The sequence below is a fragment of the Coloeus monedula genome (assembly GCF_965178545.1).
Source record: "Coloeus monedula genome assembly, chromosome: 1".
Lineage (NCBI taxonomy): Eukaryota > Metazoa > Chordata > Aves > Passeriformes > Corvidae > Coloeus > Coloeus monedula.
Window position 1 is genome coordinate 51198126 of NC_138781.1, and position 18296 is coordinate 51216421.

Here is an 18296-nt window from a genome sequence, read left to right on the forward strand (position 1 = left end):
CTAATTTAAAAAAAAATATATATCAAAACCAACAAACTCAGCACATCTTTTTAATGTCCTTCTACAGCCCAAAACATTTTACCAATGCTGAAATACGAAAGGATGAGCTAAGCACTTACCCAGAACCATGTCCCATTTCTAAGTAGGATGGTGTATCATGCATTATTCCCACACTAATTTTGTTACTACAACAGAATTTGAAATTATCCTTTCACTGAGCCATAAAGAGTAAAACAGCCAGATCTCTGAGCTGTAATGTTTTTTCCTTGCCTCAAACAAGAGGAGAAAGGAGAAGAGGTAAAGTCTGAACACATTCTTATAAACCTTCTGCAGAGCTACAACTCTTTCGCACCTTGTGTTTCAGGTGCTCGAATGACAAGAAAGGTATCAAGGGATCCTGCTTGCTTTGGCATTGATTTTAAAGTAAACGGGATGCACAAGGTAAGGACTGTGTCCGTGTACATGCCGGGGTGCCCTCATGGAGATGGAACTCTTGGAGGGCTTAAACAGACTGGGAATAAGTGAAAACTGCAGAGAGTTTTCTTTCAACATAAGAGCACTTATATCTATAGAAGCCAAGAGATTTACTCCAGTAAATTTTTATCTTGTATAATGTTCTCAACAGCCCTTGCAGGTTTGACAGTTTAGTGCCCATGACATCTCTTCCTGCAAGTCCTAAAATACCGCTCCACCTGCCTTTCGGAGTGGGACAGGTGAGAGTCCTGACACGTGTGAATGAGTGACAGGTGGCATTTTCTTGTAACCTGCCAGACAGTTTCTCAAGAGTACAGGTGGTGGAACTCTGTTAGATTTAATCTACTAGTCATCTACCCTGGGCAGTGACAACCTTTTAAAATGTCCTATTTGAAGAATTCCTGGCACACACACAAATATTATTTCAATGAATCTGTAACACACAAAATAAAAATACACAATATTTTGAACTCCTGTTAATCTGAAATGAATAACAGCTTCTACTTTTGCTGCTTGGCCACAGGAATATTCATAAGACTCAACCAGTCAGAGCATGTACATCTTTTTCTACTGGATATCACTTATTTACATGCAGAAAAAATATTTATGCTATATTCCTTCTTGAGGTAGCAGTACTTCCAGTTCCAAATTAACTTCTATAATAAAAATTATCAGATTGTAAAGAGAATGGAACTGCAGATCTTAGTCAAATTTTATATCCCCAAACAGCTCTTTGCAATGCAAAAACTTCAAATACTGTGAGATAAAGTTTTTAAGTTGACAGGCTAAATCTCAAAGGATTAAATGATAACAAGTAAGGTTCTGGAGAAGGGCTTTCTGATCCCTGTTGTCACGCCCCCTCACCTGCCTTTTACAATAAATGAATATGGAATAAACTGAAAATAGAAATTCCAGAGGCAGCCAGTGAGTCCTGACAGTGCTGACAAGCACCAGACAGGCATCATTGACATGGTGTGAGCTGCTGTGAATACTCAGAGGAAAGGACCTTGCACATTCTTGGACCTTTTGCTGCTGTGCTTAGATAATCTGAAGAGTAACTTTCAAATAGCTGGGTTTTAAAAAAAGGTGTATTGCAGAGCCTTTTTCAGAAGTAGTCAGATTAAAATTCTCATTGGATTTAATTTGGCCTGAGATTTAGATTGATTTTGACTTCAGGACTGGAAGTATCATCATCATAGTCTTTCTGGGCTTTTAACTACAATGTCCAAATTTCTCCTGTTTCCAGTGTGAACTGAGGATACATGGCAGCTATCAAAGATCTCAACAACTCAAAATAACATAATACCAGTATTCCTATGAGACTGTACTGGTTTTGAGTGGAGACAAGATGCTATTTTGGGCTTCTGTATGCTAAATCTATGAACCATTACACACAATGGTCAAAAAATTGATCTACTGCAATGTTTCATACCCAATTGCTAGTTCAGGGTGTCAGTGCAATCAGAAGTTTAAGACAATAAATTTTCATGTTTGCTTATGATTATGGGTATTTAAATTCCTGGTTAAACTTATGAATGACAAAACCAGATCTGACTTAACAAGTTTTGATCCAAACTGAGCTTCAGGTATTGAATGTGGTGCTTTCTATCTATTCAGCTGTGTTGTAGTGATGTCAATTATACCCAGAAAATTAGGAACACTATTTAAGAATCCAATTTCTTTTAAATTATGAATAATACAAAGTATGTTCTTTAATTTTACACCTACTACAGTTTGCTCATCACTTTTATGACAATGCATATCCATTTATTTATAAATGAAAATGAATTCCACAAAAACTGTTAATAGTATTAAGAAATAATTCTGCTTTGCAACACATGGGTGACATAACTGAACAGACAAATGTCTTTTCCATAGATAATTAAAATGAAAGGAAAAATTTCTCTTGTGCATGTAAAATATGCTACAAGAAAGAGCTATTAAAGGTGCTATTAATACAAAAGTAACATCAGTACTGAATGTTACTCTGTTTGTCATTTAAAAGATATTTCCAAAACATTACTGAATTTTTTCAAGCTTTTTAAAATTGTCTTTCATTAGAAGTTGATGAGGATATATCCTTATGAATGGTTTAAAAAAGTTTTGCAGAAGTTGAATTTACTTTAAGGAACAAATTACAAAGCTGCATGTTTAATATAACTGTTGTTTTAAAGGAAAAAATGGGGAAAAAAAAGAACAAATCCACTTCTATTGAGCCTTTAGTTAGAACTGTGTAATTCCTTTTCCCACTTGTACCTTTATATTCAATGTTGATGCTGAAATTGTTCTGAGAACACAATCTAAGGACACCATATTGGACCTCAGACTATTTCCATAAAAACAACACATACTTTAAAAGGTAAAAGTAGCTAAGCTATTTGCTTCACTTTTTTTGTACACAGCAAATGCCTGTACATAAGGAAAGCTTATTTTCTCTGCATATTTGTCAACTGGAATTTAATGCCATATGTGAAGGAATTTCTAAGGAAGCTGTAGTAACTGACGAATAAGTAGTACATCTGTGTTAAAAAACCAAAGCAGAATAAAAGCTTCCATAAAGGGGGAAAAAAACCAGTAAAATCATGAAGTAGTAATCTAACACATTTCTTTCTAACTTCTTGCAGAGCTACCAATATAACACATAAAACAAATATAATATTGTTAATTTTTATTTATGCATCTAAAAATGCATGTTTGCCAAAAATATTTATCCAGTGTTGACTTAAATCCTCTCCCAACCTCTATCTGCCTAAGTGTATGGTTATATGATACATCTAACAACTCCTTCCTTGGTACAACCCTTTTCTGCTCACTTTGACAGATAATGATGTAATTCCAGTAGCATAAAGTTAAACATGAAAATCCCTGGAAAAAATCCTGCTTTGGAAAAAACAAACTTTTCCACAGACCTGCTGCATTCCCCTATTATATGACTATTCAATGGCTCACCACTTGCAAAGATCCTGGTTACATTGGGTCTGATTCATGATTATGGGAATGGCAGAGAGATGCCTGATGAAGCCTTCAGAAAATGTAATGGACACTCAGTCTTTCTATGAAAGGAAAAAAACTTCTTGTGTCCAGCTGCAGCATCTACTGCAGTATCTGCTTATGATGATGTAAGTGTACTTTTCTTGTTGGATGATCATACTTCAGATAGTTATTGCTTCTGTATGGGTTTTTTGGTCATTATTTAAAAGCATAAAACCTTGTTTTAATTATGAAATAGCCTTGTGGAAACTAATAACCTGTAACACAGATTCCTGACATGGGATGAAATAACACTCAAAATGCTAATCCAGCTGAATGGTACACAGAACAGGCTGGCCTGTAATTCTTCTAGTAACATAATTATTTGTTATTAGTAGTAAAATTAGTTAATAGTATTAACATAATGTTATTATAATCATTACTTGTAGTAAGAAACTGAACTCTAAAATTCCACACTTATGAACTTAAAAATAAAAGTTTCCCAAAGATAATGGTCTGCTGCAGGAAATATTATATTGAAAGAAAGATGAACCAAACATCACATTCATAGCAACATTTTCCTGCAAACAATCAGAAAAGAACACTTCATACTGTACTGCTCAAAGCTAGAAAGAAAAAGAAAAAGGTAGAAGAGGTAAGTGCATTCTTTTTGCTCCAAGTCCGTTCAATAGAAACATAACTCAGGGTCATCCAGCCAAAGAAAAATGAAATGTTTCAGTAATTTCTTGGGGTTTTTTTGTTTTGTTTTGTTTGTTTTTACAGGGGGCTGCCAATAAAACATCATCTCTCCCTCTCTCTCTCTCTATATATATATAGGTTTCACAGGCTCCTGGGAAGGTAAAGAAGGCAGAGCTGTGTTGTGCCCAGTTCTGTGCCTTTGGAGGATGCTTTAGAAGATGAAGATCATCCCTCTGGGACCAGATACTCTTGTATAGGATATGACAAATCTTTATCACACAGCAAATTTGATGAAACGTCACTTGTTGCCAACACTATAGAAACCAGCCCAATCTCCCAAAGATTCCTCTGTACCATATTATTCTTTCCCAGATTCAGTATGGTCAAGAATATCAGCCCTGAGTTGCAAATTCCAGAACTGAGAGACATGGCATGATGTTAAGAATGTTATTTCTCCTGCTAGAAATCTCATGCTAGTGCTGTGGAAAAGTTGATTCCGCTTGGCAGTTTGTTTTAATGTATGTGTTAATATGCAGAAAATGAGCTGTTAAAAAAGCTTACAAAAGGTTAATCAGTGAAACCCTTATACTTGAGGGCATGCAATATAATGTTCCACTATTTTGAATCTGCAAAAAGAAAGAAAAGTTATTTTTGTATTTTAAAATAATGAATCCCTCAAATTCTTGTACATTCATACATTTCCTGGAAAAGGCATAGGGGAAGTCATGACTCTAAACATGTTTTTCTTTGGTAAGTAAGTATTCTGTGAAGGATATGTGTAGAACTTTCTGTTTTATTCCTTAGTGAAACAGTGTCTGTGTGGACACTGGTTAGTACTAAAATGAACTATGTATTTTATAGTGGCTGCCTCACAGTAAGAGAATTGAGATTTTTTTTCTCCCTATCAAATATATAAACTTAATGAGTAAGCTTTTTAAAGACAATATCATCTTCCATTCAGCTTACAGAAACCAAAGTACTTTGGTTGCTCTGTTTCACCTCAGTGCTCATGTGATGCTGCTTCAGCAACATTTGGAAATGAAAACAAACAATGTACAAAAATGCCTAAAGGGACTCTCCACCTTTTACAAGAACAGAGAAAAGGCAGAGCTAGCAACATACAACTAGAAAATGTTTTTCTCTCCAAGTGAATTTTTGCAGCAAAGAGTTACCACTTCCATCAAAAAAAATAGACAATACAGACTATGCCTAATGCCATTTCAAGAAAGTACATTGATAGAAATTGCTTTTAGTTCTGTCAATGTCAGTAGAAAATGCCAAACTGCCAAAATACACATCACCGTTGTGCATGACTGTGTTAACCAAAAAAACCCTGTAAGGGCCAAGCTGACTTAAAAGAACTGCATTACTTGTGTAAAAAAATGGAATTAGTCCTTTGGGCTAGATGCCATTGTGTGTCACTGATACAAACTTGGAGGTCAGGAGAAGCACTATGAATTTACAATGGCATGACTGAAAACAGAATCTTTCCTCCAGCACTTAAGTTTTATGCAGCATAAAATATGTATGAATGCTTGACAACTTTGCCTTTCATTATATACAAAAGTGACTCTCTCTTCTCTCTAAAATAACACTGTCAAACCAAGAGGGACTGCCAGAAACCTGTCACAGATAATAATCTATATTCCAGGTTCCTGAATAGCAATGAAAAAGAAGATATTGAGTGTCAGTTCCCAAGCACATAAATTAAAGTTCTGTGCCTCTAATTAGGTCATGTTTCCCCCCAAAAAAAGAATTGTGTTTAATATTGCAATAAATTTTAATTATTTTCTTGTAAGTAATAGGCTAGAGATGTTGCGAGACACCTACTTGAGGATTAGTGATACAAATTGCAAAACTCAAATTACTTGCAAGGACATTTGCTCTAGAAACACTACTCCTGGTTTTACTCAAAGTGCAAATGCTTCCAATGCTGACTTTAAAAGTAAAGAAAATTCTCCTTTCTTTCCCTTGCATTTGGAGAAGACGAGAAGGTGAAAAGAGCACTGACAATTTTAATTTACATAGTTGATAGCGTCATACCACGGTGTTGTGCACGCTTCTAAAAGATTCGGTACCCTTTTTTTGAAACACTGTTACAAAATACATGTTCAAGACCTTTGATTTCCCAATCTGTCCCTAAACATTTTTCTAAGTGTACAGAAACTGACTGTCCTATGTTCTAACTGGAGACTGTCTTTAATGTTTTTTCTTCCCGCCTCTACTTCTTTTTTTTAAACTGTAACAATTGCTTTTTTGTACCAGCAAGGTCTTATGCCCACCAAAGCTTTTTCTAAAACAACAAACTCTGAGTAAATGAGGTGATGGCAGACCATTTTTTCAAATCTGAGAACTTTCCCTTTGTTTCTACATCTGTAAGCCACCTCCTATTCTTCACCCTCTCTGCTGTCGTTTCTTGCTTCTGAAACAAGGCAGGATGTGTCCCTACCATCTTTGTAACCAGGCCCAAGGAATGATCCATTTCTGTCCCCAGTATACAGCCTGTGGAGGTGTCTCTGGACCAGTACCCTCACCCTGGAGCTTCACCTTGTTGATCCAGATGTCCACACTGTGTAAGCCATATGCAACACTGACAGCTCCTGTCTGTCATATCATTAGAATTACACAACATATCTACAGCAGCCTTGTCCCAACAGCTTGGCTCTTCCCCTGACCCTGCATGTCCTTCTTTGGGTCGCAGATACTTTGGAATACTATGATTCTAAAAATGGGCATCTCTTCATAAAGTGGTGAATAATAATAAGGTTACCTCTTACCCTGTGATTTTTGCACGTTTTAAGCACTGACATCCAGAATATGTTGTATGTACAGAAGGAGGAGGGGTGGGAGGAGTGGAAGGAAGGAGCATAAGAGTCTGCAAGAGGACAAACTCTTCCAGAGATGTGTAGGAGAACAAGCCAGGCTGGCAGAGTAAGAGCTGTTTTGTCCATACTGTCTATTGTAATGGACTCCGGAACAGTCTAACTACTGAACTATTCCTGGATTTCAGTGCTGATTGTGGAGAAACTATTGATCCTGTTGAAATATGATATCCTAGAAGTGATGCAGCTTGTGTCCAAATGACAATTATAGTAACAGGACCTTGAGATGAAACAAGGAGCACCCTGGGTCTCCTGAATCCATTCAAAAGGTTTTACTTTTTTACCAAGTAATGATCGATCAACTTCATTGCACATTGTGGTTGGTAAATTAGCCGGGTAAACTCTCTGACTGGTGGGTGGCTGTACATACAATGGTACACATACATATATACAGTGACTGTAACTTATACTATTGGTTAAAAACTGACTGCATTCTTTTCACCTTCTGCTACTCCACTCACTCACTGCCATTTACTGAACATCTTAACTGCCAAACTAAATAGGCATAGCAGTATATCTTTAAGTTATTATAAATGATTAATCACATGCTGGGTGATCACGAGATGTGCTTAGTCAACTACCTCTCTCTCAAAGAGAAGCAAAGTGAAAATCACACTTCAAATAGAATTCATACTTTTTCTCACTGGTTTGCAGTAAAAATTAACCGGCTGCAAGATAAACTAAAGAGCTAACACAGCATGAAATCCAATCACATTTCTTCAGTAATGCTAACACCTACAGAAAAGTTTACAGGAACCACTATATCCTGTCATTAACAGCAATCCCTGTTTTTCCACAGTTATGAAGTTTAAATGGTGCTGGAAGATATTTGTGCCCTTGCTGAAAGACCTGGCTGACATTATTGTGTGGTTGCCATCATGTTGCCATCTATGACAAACCTTGGTCAGCATAGGTGAGGGAATCCTGGAAATGGGCTTTCACCAAGAACCACCTGTATGGAGGAAGACGCAGAGATGGCAAACTAGCATATCGGAGAAAAAACTCTAATATTTTGGATATGCAGTCTTTCTGATATTAGAAAACATTCCTTTCATTTCCCTTTATATTATATGAATACTTAGTGATGCCATGGGAATGCTGTTGTTGGGTTGTGCATAAACACAAAAAATATAAATATAGCTCCACTCTCTATCGTATCCTTTTGTTTATTTATTTATTATAATCTAAAAGGAAAGTAATAATGGAAAAAAAACTCCCACATATTCACTTCAATCAGTACATGTAAGTCCTGGAAGACTTTAAAATGTAAACTTAAGTATATTTCACAATGTCCATTCCAACATCACCATCTTTCTGATCCAAGAGGTAATTCTGGTTTTAAATAAGCATCCTTGGCTTGATAAACCAGTCTTTAGAGACAAGTCTCTTCATGCTGTTTTGCATTCAACAAAAATATGCAGAGAATCCACTGAAGTAAAAATCTATGTTCTTAAGGTAACTGCAAAATATTGGGCACCTCTGCAGCATTCAGAGCTAAGGGCCTTATCTTTCATTCATCAAAGTCAAAACTAAAATTTTCACAGACTTGACTAGAACCAGACTAGCAATAACTGATACGGATGTAGTAAGAAAAGGCAACATGGAAAGCAACAAAAATTGAGTCCACTTCCTGTCAATCTTACTGAATTAAAAAAGAATTAGAAGGGCACGTTTCCAACCAGTTCTGTCCAGATCTACTCACATAAATTACACTTCTTCTAGTATCAAGTTAGGATTATCATTTAACCAATGACTATTTCAGGGTTTTTGTCCTGAAGGAAATTCACTGCAACACAAGTGAGTGTTCAAATAGTAGTTGTAAAAAGCCTTATCTCATCTTTCATGCTAAAATAGTGATCAGCAAAGATCCCTTCTAACTTTGTTCAACAGCTCAGAGGAAATGAGACTAAAACAAGTAAACCTAACTTCAGCCTCCTGTACGTATTTAGAAAGCCTAACAAGGACAACACCTCAGTTAATTGATCCTTGTGTTCCTCCATCCTTGCAAAGTGTCAGTGCAACCAATAAAGAGTTCCAATTTTCTCAGGGAAATATCTGGAAAAGGTACCATCTATGCTTTAGAATACATAGCTTGTGCTTTTTAGGCAACTCTCCAGCAAAAATCAGTGACTGATGAAGCAGAATTCACAAAACCCTGAACTAAACTCGTCAATTTTCTTAGACAAAGAAAGTCTGCAATCAAGAACTATATTTCTTGATCTGATTGATGCTAAACCAGACTATAGGGAGAATGTGTAGTAAAAATAATTATAACTACTACAAGTATTTCTGTGTCTCAGTTCTGTGAAATTCAAACCCACAAATGCCTATTCATGTAGCTGCACTCACTGCTTAAGGTCAATAGCCAAAAATAAACATACAGAGAGAAACAGATAAACCTGGCTATCTGTGAAGAATCTAAGTTTCTAATATTCAGACTTGTCTGATGCTAAGTCATCATTCTGTCTTTCAAGGACAGAGTTTCTGTCTCTCATCTTGATCATGCTGACAAGTGCCTCAGGGGTATCTGCTGCCACTTACTAACAGTCACTGTATAACCTACTACCAGTAATATGAGAAAGACCTGGTGGGAAATGTTATCTTCCCACCAGAAGTGCACTTGTCCTCTGTGTGTACACATTCCCTATTTAAGCCTTCATTTAACCACCAAAGCAAAAATACTTCTTGATTCCCACATAAAGTGCCCCAGGGAATTGTCACTGGAAGAGTACACTTTAGATCTGTCAGAGAGAGACATTTTATTACCTGAAGGATGCTATCTTAACCCAAGGTCTAAAATATAAATGAACTCCAATTCAGATGACTTGAGATCTAGCAGAAAGACAGAAGGGTGGAAAGCTTCCCAGGGATTCAACAGGGCGAAGGCTGATTTATTTAATACAGATAAATATGACAGAAAGATATTCCTATCCCAAGTTTTAATAAGTTTATGCTTGACAGGAGGAACTGAAGTCTTGAGCAGCAGCTAATACAAGATGTTAACTAATAGAGTTGGAAGAGGAAAAAAGCAGCTTCAAGCAGAAGAATTCAAGTTAAAGGCAGGAGATTTTGGACACTGAAAATTTCTTTGTTAAGGTATTATGGGCTATGTCCTTTTTCAATGACTTATCATCTGTACTGTAGGGTAAAATCTAAGGGATCTTCATAGACCCTCTAGTATTTAAGTAGAGCAGAGAATGCTTAGCTATGAAAGGTCAAAGCTGCCTATGAAAAGATGAGTGAGAAAACAAACAGAGGATAAATCAAGAGATTATTTTAGAATTTGCCGTCATGAAAACCCAGCCTTTTCTCAAGAGGCAGAGATGTTCTATTCTATATTGAAACAGGGATTTGAGCTTTGCTTTAAAAACACATTGTAAAGCCATTAGATGATTCCTCAGGAGTGATGTTTTGAACGTTACTATTATTTCTTTGAGCAAAGCAACACTCTCTGTGTTTTTTAATGAGTTACCGATTTTTTCTCATGTTGAAAACTTCAGAAAAGTTTGGTCTCATTAGGAAGGAATTTGGGTTAAGTTGCCAGAGCAGGTAGATAAAACTCAGTGGAAGAAAAAGAGGTAGTTGGGACACAGGCTGTGGCTTAACCCTGCATTGAACTGCATTTGCATATGGCTTTGGGAAAGTTTCATAAAAAGTTTTTATAGCCAAGAGAGATTTGGGAGCATGACATTTTCCAGTTGCTGATTTTTCTGTGCTCAAGAAAGAAGACATTAGCTTGTTAAAGCTTATAAGTAAATACAACTTCCTCAACAACTTATTCTAATTGCCAGATTTTAAGTATTGAGCGGGTTCTTAGTAGGTATTCAAACTAAATTAGTTTTAAACTGCAGCAGAATATCAGAATCCTTTAATGTGCAAAACTATATTGGAAATCTGCTTTCAAAAAGATCTAAATGCAAGACCACATCTTTCTTTCATCTTGTCAGCCTAGCATCAATCCCTTGGGTAAATCCAACAATTTCTAGAAAGTTTGCATTAATCTCATCATGACAAAACCAGAATTTAGTCCAAAAGTATATGAAGAAGTAAAGATAAATCTCTTGACTGTTTTCTGAGAGTCTCTCCTATTATTAATCCTTGTGCTGGGACATACACAATTGTGAAGATATTAATCAAAGTTTACTTTGCAGAGAAAAAGTCAATAGGATGTTTAACTCTTGGTTTATACACAAACTTTAAGTATTTCACATATGTAATTCTGCACAGTCAGTAGCTTATTTCTTCTAATTAAATCTTTATTTCAGCTCTCAGTGGGCCTGATTTTCCTCTTACTAACAGCAAGTTTATTAATATAACTCTCATCAATCAAATGGTGGTAGCATCTTAATGAGACTAACGTAAGAAAAAGCAAAATCAAAGGCATTGACTTTTTACAACAGTTTTGCCAGTCTGTTCACAGCTAAGCAGTGCTTACTGGATGCTTAACAGAATGCTGGGCAGGGCAGGGATTTTTTTCCTGTTTAGAAACCTGTTTTGAAGGTACAATTGGCAAGATCACGAAAAAAAGAAAATATTTGCTCAGGAAGAATATCAGGCAGTAAGTCTAATTACAAGGGCTAATCATCTTTGTCCTTTTCATATGTAATACAAACTGAAAGTTCATGTGCATATTAATGTAAAGTATTCTGTTACACTCAGCATTTTGCTATGCAGCAGAGTGTACATCTTACTAACACAGTAAAACATTTATTACTGTTTTTTTACCAGCTCTTTATTGCCTCTGCCATTTACCACTCAGAAGCCCAGGACATGTCATGGGCTAGTCATTTGGTCACCATTAAACAAGTTACAGCCAGGTCAATTAAAACCTGAAATTCTGGTTTGCAAGGTCAACACAAAAGTCAGTTGCTTTTTACTTGTAACACAAAAATCATACATACTATATATTACAGTATTTATAACCAACCCTGATTCTTTTCAGCCCATATAAAATAAATATGAAATGTTTATAATATGGATAGATTTAATTACCAGATATGTAGAATTGAGGTTGTGGTTTGAAAGTGACTGAAGGAGCAAAAGGAGCAGCAAGGCAAACAGTACCTAATGTAACTAAAGAAGAAAATACAATGTATTTTCCCAAAACCAGAAGTGATCTATAGAAAATTTTCTAGAAACTGCTGATGCTAATATCAACTACTTGTGGTTTTTCAAAAGTGGCAACAACAGAATGAGAGAGGTATCTAAGGCACAACAGACAGTAGGAATGTCTCATACAAAACATAACTTTGAACTCCACACGAGTGAAGAAGCTTCAGGTACACAAGACCATTTTAATAATTATAACAATATTATTTTTCTTTTACATATTCCAAGAATAAAGTAGTGGGATGACTTATCCTGTGAAAAAGATGAAGAAGACTGAGCAAGAGACTGAGAGAATTTAATGAAGAATTGAATATAGTGAAATCTCCAGCAGGGAGGAGATGCAGTTAAACAAATGAAGGAACAGTTAAGTACCCTTTTGAAGACCAAAGGATAACACGAAATAAGATGTAAGAACTCTAGATGGGATCTGCTAACACAGTGAAAAAAATATCCCTGACAAAAACTGAGCAGACAGCAGGGAAGGATCCCTGGGATACAAAGAAAACTGCTAAGAACAGACTGCCTGATGGTAGCTCTCCATTTCCTGATTTTAAATGCAAGTCCATGTCTGCTTCATGATTCCAATGAATCACCTACTATTATCCAAATGTTTTCCCACAGCATGCTATGTAACCTCTCATGATTACTATATTTACACAAAAGTTAAACATTTTGCATTCCTGCTTTTTATTTGATTACTTTAGAGAATTGCATCCCTTAATTCACTGCACTTCTATGTATTATTATTTCACTTTTACTTTTGCAAAGTGTCATCAAAGTATATAAAATTGCATCTGCCTTTCTCTCCTTGAACAAAATGCTCCCATGAATTAGGTATGAAAGTCAACAAGAAAACCTTTTTCTCCTACTGTCTGATCTCTTCTAGTCATCAAGAAGCACTTCATAAAGCAGTAATTAAGTAAGGAGGTTAGCAGTGCCCAGTTACCAGTGAGAAGAGCAGGAATTCAACTGTATTCGAAAATTTGGGAGGCTAGACTCTCCTGTTTATCTGAAATCTGTGCCTGCTAAGTTGGAGCTCCCCGACTCAGTACATGCAACTTGAAGGTATTCAAGGGAAATTATGACAAATAAAAGCAGACAAACCATAACTTGGTTCAGTACCTTAATGGCAGAGATGTGAAGGAACAAGACTCTGCCACCTGAACATCAGCTCAGATGATGTTCCAGAATGAAGTACTGATGTCCCCATGTTAACTGGAAAACTGACATTAAAGCTGCTAATGTAAGCAAGTTTGTAAATTATGAGACGCACATAGAATAAAGACTAAAAGACTTCAACTTGCTCCTGGAAAACCATGCTATTACAGGTGACAGGCAAAAATACAGCAAAGATATGAAACCCATACCAGATTTGCTAGTGGTTTTAGGTGGCTAGGCTGTGGTTTTTGTTAGTCTAGTATTTTGTGATAACCAGGCTGCATTCCTCCCAGTAGAGTCTATTCATACCCTAGACATGCAGTTATTACATAGAAGGCTGCACACGCAATTGTGTGAAATTCTCCTTTGTCAGCTGTTAAAAAGAGCCAGTGAAAAAATTGTGCACCTTTTATCTATAGGACCACAGTGGTCAGAAATCTTTGTGCCAAAGGCAGACCATTTTGACTTCTAGAAAACAGGGCAGGTTTATACCATGGCCTCTGTTAATTCCCTGCAGAAGAAGGGAAAAAAAAGTTTGCTGTGATATATACTGTACAACAGCAGCATTCCTTCCGCAGCCTTACCTGGCAGATGCCATATTTTGCTTTTCTATGTTCACACACACAGTTAATTTCACAGGCTCTGAAATGCCTGTTGCAACAAAATTAACAATGAAGGATTGAAATAAACCTAAGTTTTTGCAGGATAGTTATGCAGATCTAAAAAATCCATACAAATAATTATGGTATGAATGAATTTGGCTTTTTTACGAGAGTTTCCTAATTATTGGGAAATATTAGGGGCAGCCTAATTATTAGACTACTCCTAGAAAGGGAGTACATCCCTCTTTTGAAACCAAGTATTTTTGTAGAGAAAACTGCAAGACGGAAGGAAGGAAGAATAAAGAAGAAATGCTGCCTCATGGAAAAGGGGTGATTTCTTGACACAATAAGATCATTTATATATATTTTTTTAATCTAACAACTGTTTCAACATTCTTGTACCTCTTACTCAACGAAACAGTAAAGGATTTAATATAGTTGCAATATAAACTTTAAATTTTGTAAAAAGTTGTTCCAATCTCTAGGTGCACGATGATTTTAAACAACATTAACCAAAATGATACCAAATTTAAAAAAACCCAAAACACACTTACCCGATGAGATGTCTATCCGGTTCTTCTTCACCTGGGTGACGTTGATATGGACGCTGACTTTGCCCTCATTTATGTCAATCTCAACATTCCCCAGGCCATCTGCAAATTTGCTGAAGAGAAGAAGTCCACTTGGGTTCCAGGTCCGGAAAAGGAAACTGACTGAAAACAGATCCTGGCTCGGACGACCAGGAACCTCAAGGTAACTGGTGGCATTGAAAAAGACAGGCACTGTATGTGGCTCCACACAAGAAAAACTTAAATTTCCCTAAGTAAAACACACACAAAAAAAAAAAAGGAGAAAAAAAAAAAAGCAAAACCATAAGCAAAATGGTAAGGTTCCACTAAATCCACAGCTACCTCTAGAAAAATATTCTAGATTTCATTCAGCCTAAAGACTACTGTGATCAATGCATGATGCATCTAAAGATGTGCTATTAATGTTACCATTGTTGTTACTACTGTAATAGTTACTGATGTTTCTGGTTTTTTTTCTAGCAGTGTCCATTATATTTTGTACTGTACATACACAAAATAAAAGGCAGTCTGCCCTGAAGAGCTGTAGTCTAAGAAGCAGCTCAGATGAAAGCATTAATTTTTCTAGTTAAAAGGTAAATTTATCACAGATAAACTTGGGCTTGTCTGTGGTCCTCATAGAAACCTGTAAGAGAACAGTATAAAAAATGAGTGAAGATTTCCAAATACCCTGATATCAATGAGTCAATCAATACAATTCATGATTCTCCAAAAGAATGATGTATAATACCTGAAGAGTCAGCTTCTCTGTTATGTTTTCTACTAAGTGATACTGCAAATGCTAATACTTCAATTCATGAAGCAGAAGGATTTGGTGTAGCTGATTGTGAACAACACTTCATATTTTTGGATAGTAAATAATTTTCTCTGTAAAAGAAACTAGTTTCCACACTTTAAAATTTGATTCTTCAGGAAATTCACTAAAGATCCAGTCAACTTTATTGATCTACAAGGCTTTAAAGTGTATCTGTAAACAAGACTAGAATTAGGGACATGAATTTTTCCCTCTGGTTCTCATGTCACTTCTTGCAACAAAAGACCAAATTGGTAGGATGCATTACCACTTTTTTTCCTTAGAAATCATAGGTACTTTGTAGTAATCTATGTCCAGAATTAACTTATTACTGCATGAATGCAAATATAACAAGAAAAATTCCTCTGCTGAAGAATTCCTATAATATGTGGCAAAGTGGATCATGTCCTGTGGTAAGGCTTTCTCATGCACTGTTACAGGTGGATATGTGGCAATTACAGTTCTACTTGGGAAGGAAGAATTATATCTGATGCAGTATAGATATTATTACTATAAGCAAGATAGCAATTCCTCTGATATTTATTTGTTCATTAAAAAATATTAAGGCTTGAACAATATTTTTGGAGGTACATAGATATTTAGAGATGTGGTCCATCTTAGCAGTGTTCAGAATCCATGTAGAAGTCAGTCATCATCTTTATTGTATAATTATTTTTAAATTCCATATTACTGACTTACTGATTTAGGCTTTTATGTCACATTTCTGTATTTGTAGTGTATAAATGCATCTGAAAGTTCATCTTGAGGGAAAGTAGAGAATTTGGAAGCAAGATAGGATATTTGTACTTGAAAATGTGTAGGAGGAAAGACCTAAGTAAATTTCTTTAAGACATAATTATATTCAATTGGAGATAATGGATTACATCAATAAGCAAGTTTTAGCACTCATTTGCCAATGTCCAAACCCATCACTTTTTAAAAGAATATCCCATCAGGAAACACCTTATCTGTATCATAGCGAGATACAACTGGTGTGGCAGCCTCAGCTTCTTACATAGGATTTCCATGTAAAAACCCAAATGAATAAAAATAATATTTTGTTGACCCCTAGGATAAATACTTGGATTACTCTGCATAACAACTTCTTTTTCCTACAGAACATCAGAAGTTTTACAGAGTCTACCTCTAAACGCCAGTAGAATTAGCAGTAGCTAGACTATCAATTTGGCAGCTTCTGAGATCAATTATGGAACACTGATATTTTCAGTAATTTGGAACTAGAGAAGATATTTCTTTAAATTGATCTCCTAGATTTGTTCCTAAACTGAAATAGAAATGGGTAACTCATTTGTTTGAGTAGTTTTAATCTGAACATTTCCAAGTTTGCTACAGAATATTTGTGCTTAAACCACAAATTTTACACACAGTAAAAAAAAGGTGGGGAGTGTCTGAAATACCCTCTGTAACCCTTGGCTATCATTCTCAGTGTAATGGTCACCTTGTGCATAGAAACAACTTCTGTTACTTTGTTAAGGCAGACATGGAAGGCTACATCATTCTTTGAGAGATGTCATCTCACGGTTCAGTCACAGATACCAATTAAGCAGTGCTCAGAGAGCATTCCTTTTAAGAGTTCCTTTTGCTGCCTTGTTACCAAGAGGAACTAACAATTTCCTCATTACAAGAAGGCTTTTATATCCAATTGACACTCTTCTGTCATCCTGATGTTTTTGGTACTTGCATGTATAACACCTATTAATGTTAATGGCACTGAATGCATTCAAATCCTTTTTCACATCAGTGAATGCATTTCCCATGAATAGCCTAGCAGCATTAAAAATTTCTTGAGAAAGTAACACGTAGTTCTAATTTCTCTGCTAGTTAGCATTTTCCCTACTGAGCTATTCAGATTAATATGAACTGGATTTTTGATCCCCTCTATGACTGTAGTTCACAAGATGAGTCCTCTTTTAAGTACAGCCCATCTTATATAGATTGCTCACTAGTTCTAGGTCAAGAGATCGAGTTAATCTGCAGCTTGTCTCTACAATAGCCTCCTCATTTTTCAAAGAGAATGAGGTCCTTTTCTGTAGAATCAGAGTGACATGCTGAATAGTTTTCTGTGCAATGACATCTGGAAGTCAAATATATACTGTGCATTTATATTGAAAGTCTTGGTCTTATCAGAGAATTTTTCATACTACATTGATAGGGAAAAGGTAAAAACAACTTAATTTGTGTAGCTTGAGCTGTGTATGGTGATCTTTCATCGATGTGGCAAACTAGATTCATGTTTACTTATAAATCAATTTTGCCTATCCACATTCAAACATTATCCCTTGTGTAAAATACTACTGTAAATAGTTTTCCCAATTAAAAGACCTTCTGGCTGAATAGGAAGCCCCCAGAAGACAAGCAATGATTTTATTAAGACTACACTACCTGTTAAACAAGAGTGGATCATACAGTACAGCCAGCGCACTGCACGCTAATGCCACCTCAAATATCACGAAAGAATTCAAAAAAAATTTCCCCTTTACTCTCTGAATCTAAACCAAATATGTTACTAAAGTCAGGTTTGGACTTTATTTAAATTTAGAATACTTTTAATTTGTCTTTTGATCCTTAATCTTCAATAAAGCAAAAGGATGACTGGTGGTGCTTTTTTGTTCATAACATGTATGCATATGAGACATAATTTTTTTAAATTTAATTTTGTTCAGAGACAATTAAAGATCATCTCCATCTTATCATCTCTGATTTCCTGGGCCTCCTCACTGTGTATAATTAATTTGTCAAGTCCCTTTCACTGCGTCACTTGTGAAATACATCTTTATCTAGGAATATAATTTTCTTTTGTTTCACAGCACTTAAAATCCTCCTCTACTCTGAATTTATGCTTCCTTTGTGATATTTCTCACAACCACACTGATTACTTTGCTTGTATTCAGCCTCATCATATTGTGTGTGTTATGCCTTTTAAGATAATACACTATTTGGGGCAAGGTGTGTTTCATGTTATGGGTTTGTACAGAATCTCCTACAATGGAGCTTTGGACAC

General features: G+C 35.9%; 1 protein-coding gene across 1 annotated transcript in view; it reads right to left on the reverse strand.

Annotated features, from left to right (window-relative positions):
• Window positions 1-18296, reverse strand: part of CNTNAP2 (contactin associated protein 2) — a gene marked incomplete at its 5' end in the record, with an annotated part of 1036243 nt that overhangs the window by 505354 nt on the left and 512593 nt on the right. The window contains one exon of the mRNA XM_082287522.1: window positions 14449-14713. Coding sequence (XP_082143648.1) covers window positions 14449-14713 — 265 coding nt within the window. The remainder of the gene's footprint in view (window positions 1-14448; window positions 14714-18296) is intronic.